The sequence below is a fragment of the Dipodomys merriami genome, unplaced genomic scaffold (assembly GCF_024711535.1).
Source record: "Dipodomys merriami isolate MVZ:Mamm:240054 unplaced genomic scaffold, mDipMer1.0.p SCAF_1, whole genome shotgun sequence".
Classification (NCBI taxonomy): domain Eukaryota; kingdom Metazoa; phylum Chordata; class Mammalia; order Rodentia; family Heteromyidae; genus Dipodomys; species Dipodomys merriami.
The window spans coordinates 68,257,394-68,270,749 of NW_027202270.1; the positions used below are offsets into that span (position 1 = coordinate 68,257,394).

At 34.3% G+C, this 13,356-nt stretch overlaps 1 protein-coding gene across 7 annotated transcripts in view; it reads left to right on the forward strand.

Moving 5' to 3' along the window:
• Gtdc1 (glycosyltransferase like domain containing 1) overlaps window positions 1-13,356 on the forward strand; it is a 388,745-nt gene that overhangs the window by 96,277 nt on the left and 279,112 nt on the right. For 4 of the 7 annotated variants that reach the window (XM_070023661.1, XM_070023690.1, XM_070023653.1 and 1 more), the window contains 3 exons: window positions 6,761-6,823; window positions 8,806-8,835; window positions 10,297-10,489. In XM_070023661.1, coding sequence (XP_069879762.1) covers window positions 10,311-10,489 — 179 coding nt within the window. In that variant the 5' untranslated portion in view covers window positions 6,761-6,823; window positions 8,806-8,835; window positions 10,297-10,310. Of the gene's footprint in view, window positions 1-6,760; window positions 6,824-8,805; window positions 8,836-10,296; window positions 10,490-13,356 lie in introns of those variants that run through there. The other 3 variants (XM_070023671.1, XM_070023680.1, XM_070023699.1) reach the window with 3 other exon arrangements.

Here is a 13,356-nt window from a genome sequence, read left to right on the forward strand (position 1 = left end):
TGATGATAACAGTAGTAAACCATCAGCTGTATTGAACAGAGCTATGTACCTGACTTACTTTCTACTCAAGCCTACTTTTCCTTCCATCTACTTTCTCTTTTTTGTTTTTACCCTCTTTCCCCTTGTCTTCTTCTTTTCTTCTTCCCTCCCCCCCTTTCCTACCTCCTTGGTCTTGAACTCAGGGCATCACTCACTTGCTCACATTTTTCAGTCACTACTTAAGCCACGATTTCAGGTGTTTTTGCTAGTTAATTTATAGTTGATAGTGTCTGGAGGACTTTTCTGCCCAGGCTTGCTTTGACCCAAGATCCTTGGATCTCAGTCTGCTCAGTAGTGAGAAGTTAAATCTTTCTATTTTTTTTTTCTTTTTTGTTGGTTGTGGGGCCTGAACTCTGGGCCTAGGCACTATCTCTCAGCTCTTCAGCTCAAGGCTAGTGCTCTACCACTTGAGCCATAGTGTCACTTTCTGCTTCGGTGGTGCTGAGGAATCAAACCTCATGCCTGCAAGGTAAGCACTCTACCACTGAGCCACCTTCTCAGCCCTAAATCTCCCCCCCCCCTTTTTTTTTGGTTTGTCATGGGGCTTGAACTCTGGGCGTGGGCATTGTCTCTCAGCTCTTCACCTCAAGGCTAGTGCTCTACCACTTGAGCCACAGTGCCACTTCTGGTTTTCTGAGTAGTTTATTGGAGTTAAGAGTCTCAATGGCCTTTCTTGCCCAGGCTGGCTTTGAATGATAATCCTCAGATCTCAGCCATCTGAGTAGTTAGGATTATAGGATTGAGCCACTGGCGCCTGGCCCTAAATCTTTCTTAATATAGGAACTTGAATACATTTTTCCCCCTCTATAGTTCATAAGACCTTTTATTCTATTAAAAAGGTTGAAGTGAAGGATAAGGATTGTGGTTTGAGAGGAATGATGAGTATGCATTTAGTATTACCACACTAAATTCACGAGAATCAGTTTTAGGTGATGGACATTGCTGATAACTCTAGATTTCAAAACTGTTGGAAAGTATAGTTAGAATGCTATATGTGGTCAATATACCTTTTCTATAGTGTCATGTGTATACACAGGTATATGTCCTATAAAATGAACCAGGATATGTAACATTTATGTGTTAATAATAAGCTTTTATATGTTAATAATTATTAAACATTTACATTTGGTCTTTATACTCCAAAGAGCAGAAAATGTTTTATGTAGTAAGGTCATGTGTGTGCAGTGAGATTTGATGGGCCAGATGTATGAATATGAAGACTTTAAGTCCCTGTTTTTTTAATTTACTTTTTAGTGCCAGTGCTCTTTCTTTTTTTAGAAAAAGAAAATTAGTTAAATTGGATTCTAGTGGTTCACATCTGTAATTCTAGTTACTCAGGAAGCTGAGATCTAGAGGACTGAAATTGAAGGCCAGCTCTGATAGAAAAGACTAGACTACATTTCCAAAATAACTGGTAGAGTGCCCTGTTAGCAAATGTAAAACTTTTAACTCAAACCCTAGTATTGGTTAAAACAATTAGTTAAAACAATAGTGCTAGACCTTTTATTTCAACTATAGTTCTGTGATATACCTTAACTTCATTACTTGCTTATCTATCTTCAAATGGATCAACTTAACCCAGTTTTTTTCCACTGAGCTGCTTTACAACCCATTTCAAGAGCTGAAACATTAGAGAAATGCCATCTCAAGAAAGCAAATGCATTATTTATGTTGTCAAACATTTATAAAGTGCATAATTGTAGGGGTGAAGTATTTAAAAATGCCTTTTTTCTTAAATACAAGCCAGATTATTAAATGTGGAATGGGATCTCCAGATTGACAGTGAGGGAATTGAATTTTACCCTACTTCTACTTCTAAAATTAAAGTAAGGTGATAGCTCAAATAATATAAAACTACAGGTGATTTTCAAAATCCATAGATCTTGTAGATACTCTCTTAGGATATGAGACTTGTATTGTCCTAGAATTTAGTTGCTTATCCTGTTTGTCCCATTTCACTAATTATTGTTAACTTTTACTCTATCAGTAAGTTAAGGTGAACATTTCAATTTACATGAAAAACTTATTATTTCCTATACATTTGTGTCTCTGTGCCTGTAACAAAAAGAGCCAGTACTTGAGAAGAAAGTACAATAAAATGTGTTCACATAAACTTTTTGCTTAATAAAGTAGACCTCAGGAGTTAAGGGAAGTTATTCATAGGAAGTGCAGTGCTGCCTAACATTTATTAGCTCAGTCTTTGTTAAATGAAAGCAGTGTTACTTTAAAGACAGAATAAATCAACTTCCTGTATCCTCCTGATTTTCAGTTCAGTTCTATGACAACCTTCTAATATCTAGTATGTACAGATCATGGGATAGCCCTCAGGAAAATGATGACATGATTTTTCACAGACCCATAGAGAAATAGAATATGAATATATAGAGTACTATACATACTGCACAGAATAGAAAGGTTATATTGAAGAGTTCAGGAAAAGACTTCATAGCAATAATGACTCATGGGCAGAAATTTTAACAAAACCTCATCAAGTGGACCCAAAGAGAAGGCTGGCTGAGGAGTTGTAATGAAGCCCTAGAAGAGTAGAGCAGCTGTGTGAGTATGAGTACTTGATATAGCTACCAGGCAGTCTGGGATATGGAGACCCAGAGACTACAGTGGGAGAAAGGGCCTGAAAACGAGTTTTAGTTGCCATTTATATGGCTTTGGATTTAGTTTTCAATTGATGGAGACATTGAAGATTTTTGAACAGGTCTTTTCATGAACGGATTTCCGTTTTGAAAATATTTTTGTGATTGGCTTTTAGAGAATGATACAGTGGGAGCAAAACACTATGATAGTTAAAAGGGTTATGCAACACTTTGAGTGACATGATGCATTTTCTGGTGTAAAATTTTCTATTGATTCATAATTATGCTGTACCATTTAAAAGTGTCAACAAATTGAAAATATTTTTAGTATTCAGTAGAATTAACTCATTGCTATTTTTGTAGTTTGAAATTACTCAGTAAGTTAATAGCAATGAAGAGTTGAAAGAGGGTTGGTATTTTGTCAGTGAAATTGAACAAGTAGGCTTCTTACAAAAGTCTCATAGTTACAATTAGCTATATAATATGAAATGTAGAATTAAAATTTGAAAAATGAATTTATATATACATCAATTTATTTGTAGAGATTTTGTATATACGAAAATAACTGATATAATGGATATTTAAGTTGCATTTGAGACTTGAATATCATAATTAAGAATTTACATTAATCCAAGTCATGGACCAAATTATATACATATATATATTATATTTTGAAGTAGAAAGTTAAATCCCAAACCAAGAAAGAATAAGCATATTTATGTGAGGTAATTAAACAGACACATATTCATATAAAATTGTTACTTTGCAAAAAACTTGTATTTAAAAGATCATTGCAGCTCATAATTGCAAAAGCACATTAAAAATAGCTTTAAATTGTTTCCTCAATGATATAGCATCAGTAGCTTTCTACCAAAGCTGATTTTGATGTATCGATCTTTAGTTCTTCGTCATTATGACTGGAAACAAAAGTCAGAGTTAAAGAAATAAGAACATCTGTAACATTGTAGAGACATTAAAATATTAGATTGCTCTATCTTTGAAATTTTTTGTAAGGTTTTGTTTCTGTTTAATCATGTATGGTAGGGTAATATGCAAATAGTACCAAGCAAACTAGGGTAATATGCAAATAGTACCAAGCAAACTAATGTTTTTTAGTTTATAAAACTACAGCCAAATGATAGAATAATGGATGATTTTTATTAGGCTTTATCTGCAACTCAAACTAGGAAATAGATTTGTTCCTTAGAGTATGTCAGAGGAGATAGTATTAAGATACGATTGTTAGTGTGTGTTACGGTGGACAATACTTTAGTCTTAAGATTTTGTTCAGTTGTTAAGAGTTAGCTCTTGTTTATTTGTATAGAAGAGTTTAGAAAGTACAACTTTTTAGCAGAATATATGTCTTCAACCTTTTTTTGTATGATAATGGGATGCACTACTTTGAGGAATTTTTAAAAGAAATATTATTACTTTATACTCAGTGGGTTTTGTTAAGGGAATCATTGGTGACATGTCTCAAAGCAGACATCTTTTCATGCCTGTTTAATTATAATTCCAGTTATTTTAACAACTGGGGTTTCCCTGATGAATCATTAAGATAAGTGAGTGGGCTGGAAGACGATGCTAACTTTTCTCAATATTGCCTTATATTACTCTTCTGGTAACTAGCTGCTTTTAAAATACGGCCTGAGTATCAAAGGTGCCCTGTATCTTTTATATACATTTTTCTAATTTGAGGAGGGGAAGGGAAATAACAAAATGCTGAAACGAAGTTTCAGATTGACCCATTGTAACAATGAGACTTACAAGTCACTATGTTGAAAATGAACTTTACAATTTGGGGGTGGAGGGAGGAGTTGAGGAGGTGGGGAGGGAAGGGATAAAAGGGAATAACAAAGGAGGGGGTAACAATGCTCAATAGGAAATGTACTCATTACCTTACTCATGTAACTGTAACCCCTCTGTACAATACATGCCATAGCAAATGATATCTTTGTTATTGGGAAAAAAATATGGCCTTTGTATGTTGGAGTCAGTGGGGTGGAGGTGCAGAACAGAAGGATGAAAAAGAGTCAGTCAGACAATACCAGGTAAAACTCAAGTGACTTGTTAGAAAGGCCTACTCAAGGGCTGGGAAGGTGGCTCAGTGGTAGAGCGCTTGCCTTGCATGCCTGAGGCCCTGGGTTTGATTCCTCCACACCATAGAAGCAAAAAGAAAAAAGCCAGAAGTGGTGCTGTGGCTCAAGTGGTAGAGCATTAGTCTTGAGCTAAAGACCTGAGGGATAGCACCTAGGTATAGAGCTCAGGCCCCACGACCAGACTCCCCCCCTCCCCCCAAAAGAAGAAAGACCTACTCAAAATTCACTTTTCCCAACTTTAAGTCATCTAGGTTTTAAGATCATTTTTCTCAGTCAGTCTCAACTGTAAAAATACTGCATGCAGGTAAATAGAAAACTTATTTTCAGTAATTGAAAGTTTAAGGCATCAGGTATATTGAGATTTTTCTGTGAGATTAGTCTCATATGTGTTGGATTAAAATTTAAAATCATTACTACTGAAACAGTTAAGTTCCTGTAACTAATAGCAAAAGGCATATATTGACTATATTAGCACAAGAGTTCCTGTGTTTAAATTATTATTGATATTTTGTTGGAAAATTATTTGAATACCATAGTTAAATGAGTTGACATTAAATATAAAAATTAATTATGCATTTCTGTTAAAAGGGTTTTTTTAAATTGTCATATATCATGTATACTTAGCATATGTTTTTCAACCAATCAGTAAATGGAACACTGTAGAATTTCTGTGTTCTGTTAAAATATTTTTTTCAATTGCCACAGAAATAGTAGCTGCAAGAGGAGGTAGACAAAAATATAGTTCACCTTGAAACTGATCATGGCTCAGGGAATAAAGAAATCGGGTCAAGCCTAAAATAAATTCAGGTATAATGACAAAGTATTTTAATAACATTTCAAAAATATTCACAGAATTGGTTTCAGGCTACTTTTGTTCTCTCTTACCAACATTATTAATTTTTAATTGAGATGATGCTAATGGCACTTTTTCATTTTGGTCAAAATGTATTTATTTATATAATACTATTCTGATTTTTTTCATTCTATCCTTTTGTACTCCTATTAATTGTAAATATAAACTTTTGTAAGGTAGGTGATTCACAAATAGATCTGTTAGCCCGTTGATGATCCTTAGAAATAGAATTTGAAAAGATATAAAATTTCTATGTCACAGTACCATTTTGATTCATTTTATATTGCCAGATTTAATGGCTAGCACTTAACTATGTATCATTAAATCATAGTATTGATAATGAATTAAACTTTCATGAAATTTTAATAGTATAGTAGACTGTCCGTTTATCTGCTATCCTTTGAGAATAAAATGTGCTGAAGAAATGAGTTTTCTTTAACTGACTATGGAGCTTACTGGTTTAAGCAGAAAAACCTAAAAGTCACTAAATTGTATCTGAATATTTTATGTTCATTAAGGTATTCTTAGTTCCATGTAGTTAAACCATGGTGTTTCTGCTTGGTATTTATTGTACAACCTATTATATATATTTAAATATATATGTGTATATATTTAAATGGCACACTTCTGATTCTGATAAGTTACTTGATTTCCAGTTGATGGTAGTGCTTGTGACAAAGCTTTAACCAAGTCATAAACTCAGGCACCTATGATGTATGATCCTATGTATGCTTATCAATATCTTTTGTCAAACAAGTAGCCATAGGATCGTTCCCTCAAGAAGACCTTGTCTTTGCTTTAGAGTTTTCCCTTTTAACATGAAAATACTATTACTGGTCCTTCCAAGCACTTTTTCTTTGCTTACCATTGATAATGATTCAAAAATGTTTGTATTCATTCTGCATACTTGTAAGGCTCTTGTGTTATCAGGACATCTGTCTGCAGTTTTCTCTAGTATTGAAAGCAAATAGTGCTCTGCCTTTTCATTTTACACTGTTAAAGCCTCCTGCCTATTTGTTTCAACCACTGTCTTCTGAAACAGAATTCAAGCACAGTGAAAGTATTTGAACTATTTATTCCATAAGTATGTCATAATGACATTTGGTTTGAATCTTATGTTGAAACCTCAGCGCCTTGCACCTTTTGCTTACATCTAATGAGAGTCATCTTTGTTCCAGGTCATGCTTCAATAAGACTACGGGAAAGAACACATTTTCTTTTGGCACAAAAGTTCAGTAGAAGTAAGTGGGGAACTGCCAGGATATGTCTGTCTCCACAAAACAAGCAGAACAAATTTCCATGAATCAAAGCCACTAAGTATAGTTTTAGAGATGGTAGGACATAGTTACCTTCCCTAGAAAAATACTCCAAATGCAGGCACACCCAGTGGCCAGTAGAAAAATGCTCAAGTAAATAGTAGTTCTAACCTGTATATTTCACTCTTCCTACTGAGCTATTAAAGGGGTGGAAATCCACTATAGCTATAATCTTTTTTTCCTCTTTTCTATTTTCGACCTCCCACATGCTTAGTGTTCAGTTCTGCTTACCAAGTGCTTTGAATCTCCTGTAGCACCTCTTGTACTACTTCCGCAATGACTGATGGTTTTCAGATAACATGATTCAAACCCATAAGAAACATCTGTAAATATATGGCATTATGTATATATATATATACACATATATACATATATACATATGTATATATACATATATATTCACATATATACATATATATGTATATACATATATTCACATACATATATATATACATATACACATATGCACATATGTATATATGTATATATACATATATACAGATACATATATATGTATATATATATACATATATACATATATGTATATATATATACATATATACATATATGTATATATATATACATATATACATATATACATATGTATATATATATGTATATGTATATATATATATATGTATATATATATATATACATATATACATATATGTATATATATATATACATATATATGTATCTGTATATATATGTATATACATATATACACATACATATATATTCATATATATACATATATGTATATACATATATATACAGATACATATATATACAGATACATATATATGTATATACATATATACAGATACATATATATATACAGATACATATATATATATGTATATATGCTAGATTAATCGCTAAAATGGGCAGAGTAGGGCTGGGAAGGTGGCTTCGTGGTAGGGTGCTTATCTTGCATGCATGAGGCCCTGACTTTGATTCTTCAGCATCACATAAGCAGAAAAAGCTGGAAATGGCGCTGTGGTTAAAGTAGTAGAGTGCTAGCTTTTAGCTGAAGAGCTGAGGGACAATGCCCAGGCCCAGAGTTCAGGCCCCATGACTGACCAAAAAAAAACAAAACAAAAAAGGTAGAGTAATGGAGAATCGAAAACCTTCTTTTTCTTCTAATATTGATTTTACTTTCGTTGAGGTTGTATGAGTAAAAACATCTTTAATGTGGCTTATATCACGTTTCATTTCTTGGGTGCAATATCTCAGGCCATTTGTATTAGTTTTTTAGAGATTATTTAAGGATATACAGGGTATGCAGTATCAGCATTAGGTTGGAGGAAATAAAGCAAGATAGGAGATATCTGTGATTTTATCTATTTAGAAAATTAATGTTAAACTGCTTTTAATCTACCTTTCTTAAAACTTCTGATATAACTTTAAAATTCCCTTTTATTAGACTCTCAGTTATTTTCTAAAAGTTTTCATCATTTGAAGGTTTAAAAACTACAACTTTATTGAACTTAAAGGGCATCTAAAACTCGTTGAACACTGACTTACTACAACAGAAATCTATAGCAGTATTAAAAAAAAAATTGAACTCTGCATAGATCAGCCTCTGAATTTACCTCTTAATCACAAAAGCTGTGGGGCTCTTAAAATCATATTTAAAATGCAAGCTGCTGATGAAAAATAAATAATTCCCCATTGCATTTCAGATGCACATTTACATCCACTTTTTCATACTCTTATCTGCTTGGAGGCCACGATTGAAAATTACTGAATTTAAAATGCTGGAAGATTCAGAAGATATTTTTCTCATTAGAGTGATTTTTGATAATATTAGGAATGACTAAAAATTTCTGTTCATAAGACAAATGTATTACCAATTTTATGTTCGTAACACATCTTTGAATTAGTCTTTTTAATCTCCATTTTAGAGAAGAAGTGATTGAGTCCTACAAAGTTAGGTAAGTTGTCCAAGGTCATGTGGTTGGAAATGCAATAGAATTCAGATTCAAGCTTGTATTTTTCTGGTGAGCACTGCTTTTTATTTTTATTTTACATGTAAGAGAAACATACAGAGACACACATTACCAAAAGCTTATTGGAAGATTCAGACAAGAGATAAACGTGTTTTCAGTTTAGCCATTTCTTTGAGAACCATCTGAGACTTTTTGCTTTGAAATGCAATTTAACTGTGCATTACTTTGAGTAAGGTGAAGTACAGTTTTATTAGTGGAGTGTTATTGAGTCATTGAGCCTAATGATTTTATGGAACAATATTATTTTAAAAAGCAATATACTATTTAATGTGTGGTATTTACTTCAGTCATAAAAGAAAATTCAAACATCTGGAATAATTTTAAAGCAATAGAACATTTGTGCACAGAAGGATGTTTCTCCCTTATATCTTACAAGACATAGCATATAATTTGAAAAGGTATATGAAAGGTTTTATATTTATACATAGTTTTTTATTTCATTGAGCACATAAACAAAAATCTAATTATTAAAAGGAGAAATTAATGGAAAGTTCTTTGTGGTGAAATTTTACTATTTCTTCAAGTACATCATTATTGGTACTTTATTACAGTGTTTTTTTTGTTTAAAGAAAACTTAGAAACTTTGCTTATTCACCAACATATAGCTTTACCTGACTGTTTTGCTGTTTCTTTGGAACTAACAGTGAAGACATGAGCAACAAATGTGTAGTATCTCAAGAAACTATATACTAAGGTTTAAGCACTAGGATATTGACATTTTGATATGAACTTTCTTTCAAATATAAATTTATCAAAGTAGGTGATTAGTTTATTTTAAAGATGTAATAATAATGAGAGTTAAAGAGTCAGAACATTTATGATCTGGAAAGAACCTTGCAAATGTGGCTGAGGCAAGAGGTTTGTGAGTTTGAAGGTAACCTGGCTGGCATTAAGACACTATCTTAACAACAACAACAACAATAACAACAACAACAACAACAACAATTTTTTTTTTGGGTCCGGTCCTGGGGCCTGAACTCTGGACCTGGGCGCTGTCCCTCAGCTCTTCAGCTCAAGGCTAGCGCTCTACCACTTGAGACACAGCACCACTTCCGGCTTTTTTTCTTTTTTGCTTATGTGGCACTGGGGAATCGAACCCAGGGCCTCATGCATGCAAGGCTTCACCACTGAGCCACCTTCCCAGGCCCAATTCAGATATGATTTTATGTGACTAATCCTAGCTACATAGTTTACATAGGTAGGAGAATTGTAGCCTGAATATGGTCTCAGGAAACAAATGTGATCCTCTATCAAAAAATATCCTAAATGACTCCTTCCACCCTTCCCCACCCTGCTTCCATTGTATGTATATATACACACACATGAATTTTTTCAAAAATTGTATTGGATATTTTAAAAATATAAATCTTTTGGTTGATTCTGAAGGTTTGAACAGGCCAATGAGTATTCTCATCATCGAGGCATTCTGTGGGGGCTCCCATAAACAGCTGGTAGATCTGCTCCAAGAAGAACTGGAAGACTGTGCCGTTTATACCCTCCCTGCAAAGAAATGGCATTGGAAAGCACGGACAGCAGCTTTATACTTCTCTCAGAATGTTCCTATCAGTGAGCATTACAGGTAATGAAAACTCAAGATGTATTTCCAGCTTCTTTGTACTGTACTACTTGCAGTTATGATGTTGCTTTTCTATTCATGTTTGTGAGAATTTCTTCATCTATGGGACTGATTGGAGACTATAGTGGATACTTCTTCAGACAGCAAAGCATTGGAGTATACTTACATGCTCAGAACATCCCCATTGAGAACTTATCAGTCTTTTCACTCTTGGTTTGTGATTTTATTATAGGTATGTTTGTGGCTGTGGTAGACTTTTTTTTCTTGAAATGAATGAGACATCTTATGTGCATAGGAAATGTTGTTGTTGTTGTTGTTGTTGTTGAAGCTAGCTCCCTAACCTCTTGTTTTTTGTTGAGAGTACACTGCTTTTTTGAAATTATATTTATGTTGTCTTTGTGCCATAGTTGATAAGTTGGATATAACCAGGAATTTAATGACTATTTAGGTAGAGATATAGCAATTCAAACACCACGAGAGAATGAAAAATGAAGACATTGATCTTGAATTTGACAAACTGATGGTAGCATACTAGAACTATTAACTTCCACCTCCCCTCCCTTTCCCCTTTTATTCCTCCCTTCTCCTCCTTCCCTCCCATCCTCCTTTCCTCCTTGCTCTCTCCCTCTCCCCCTCCTCCCCTTTCTCCCTCCCCTTTCTCCCTCCCTTTTCTCCCTCCCCTTTCTCCCTTCCTTCCTTCCTTCCTTCCTTCCTTCCTTCCTTCCTTCCTTCCTTCCTTCCTTCCTTCCCCTTCCTCTTTCCCTTTCCCTTTCCCTGCCCCTGCCCCTGCCCCTGCCTCTTCCCCTTCCCCTTCCCCTTCCTCTTCCCCATCCCCTTTCCCTTTCCCTTTCCCTTTCCCTTTCCCTTCCCCTTTCCTCAGAGTCTCATCATGTTGCCCAGGCTGACATGGAACTCATGATCCTCTGAATACCGATTTATTAAAAACTACTGACTATTTTTTGTTTTATTTATTTGTTTTTCCCCTACCATCCCTTCCCACCCCACCTCCCCAAATCCTCCCTCCCTGCCCCAACTTGTAAAGTTTGTTTTCAACATAGTGTCTTGTACATCTCATTGTTACAATGGGTCAACCTGTATCCTTATTTCAGCATTTTGTTATTTCCTTTCCCCTCCCCAAATTAGAAAAATGTATATACAAGATGCAGGGCACTGGAAACAAGTACAGTGAAACAGCAGTTACATCATGGGGGAAAACATACAAAAGGAACAAAGAAAATCACATAGTACGTTGTAAGTACATTAAAAACAACATCAAGAAACAAAGGAGGAGTCAACAATGCTTGATAAGAAATGTACTCATTACCTTGCTCATGTAACTGTAACCCCTCTGTACAGTATTTTCACAAAAAAAACATAAAAGAAAAAAAAAACAACAACAATAAAGATAAAACCTCTCGTCTCCCTATCTTTGGGTTCATTTTGCTTAGCATCATCTTGTATGGTCATATGTACATAGCTTTTGACCTTTCTGCTTGTCCTAGACATATACTAGTTATTGCAAATAAGGGAAACCATGGGACCTGTGCTTCTTTGGGCCTGGCTTACTTCACTTAATATAATTTTTTCCAGGTCTTTCCATTTTTCACTTAATATAATTTTTTCCAGGTCTTTCCATTTCCTAACAAATGGGGCGGTGTCATTCTTTCTGATGGAAGCATAGAATTCCATTATAGGTTTTATATATATATATATATATATATATATGTATATATATATATATACATATATATATATATATATATGTATATAAACACATTTTCTTGATCCATTCATCTACTTAGGGACATTGGTTCCATATCTTAGATATGGTGAGTAATGCTGTGTTAAACATAGTTGTGCTGGTAGCTTTAGTATGGCCTTATTTGTGTAAATGCCTAAAAGTGCGATTGTTGGGTCATAGGGGAGCTGTATGTGTAGTCTTTTTAGGAACCTCCATACTGCTTTCCAAAGTGGTTGAACAACTTTACACTCCCACTAATAATGCCATAGGGAAAAACTTCTATTAAAAAGAGTCATATTGAACACCCTAAATCAGTGGTGAAGAAACAAGGATAACTTTGGGGAAGCAGGGAATAGTTGAAATGGAATCTCTGAATATTTCTATCTCCTTCTTCAGTCATCAGTGATTCCTTATGTTTCCCAATTATTAAATAGTGGCAGACTATCCTATGGTGGTTTACATATTGGATACTTTGCCAGGCTGGGTTCCTTTGTGTAGGATTGTGTTGGTTTACATAGGAGTGAGAGGTGCCAGGCAGATAGTGAATGGAGTTAGAGTATTCAGGCTAGAAGAAGGGCCTGCTGCAAGTTGCCTAAAACCTTGGTTCTAGTTGCCCTGTCCATTTGCTAAAATGAACCAGCCATAAGAGTACAGCAGTATAGATTACTGTTCCTAGCAGTCATTTGGGAGACATTCAGAGAATAATCCATTTTGTGTATGAAAATCATGTATTGTTGGTGATAATTTAAAGTGTCTGGTGGAATAGCAGCATTCAAGTTGCATTACTTTGGATTTTAAAGGTAAGATGCTATTTAGTGCATAGTTTTGCATAATTTAATATTTTATATACTTGCACTAAGTGAATATTGTTGATTCACTAGTAGTAGGAGAAATTTCAATGAGTGTTGATAGAAATTTCAATGAGTGTTGATAGAAAAGTTGCAAAGGTATGCCTTTTGCTGTATTCAGATCTCACTGTTTATGCTGTTTTCCCATCTTGTTCATGTTTTTGCATCACCAATTGTATTATACTACTTCAGGCCAAATAATACATCTAAGTTTATGGCACATTTCGCTTTGACATTCCCATTCAATGTAATAAATTTCTACAGTGATTTGGGACTATATC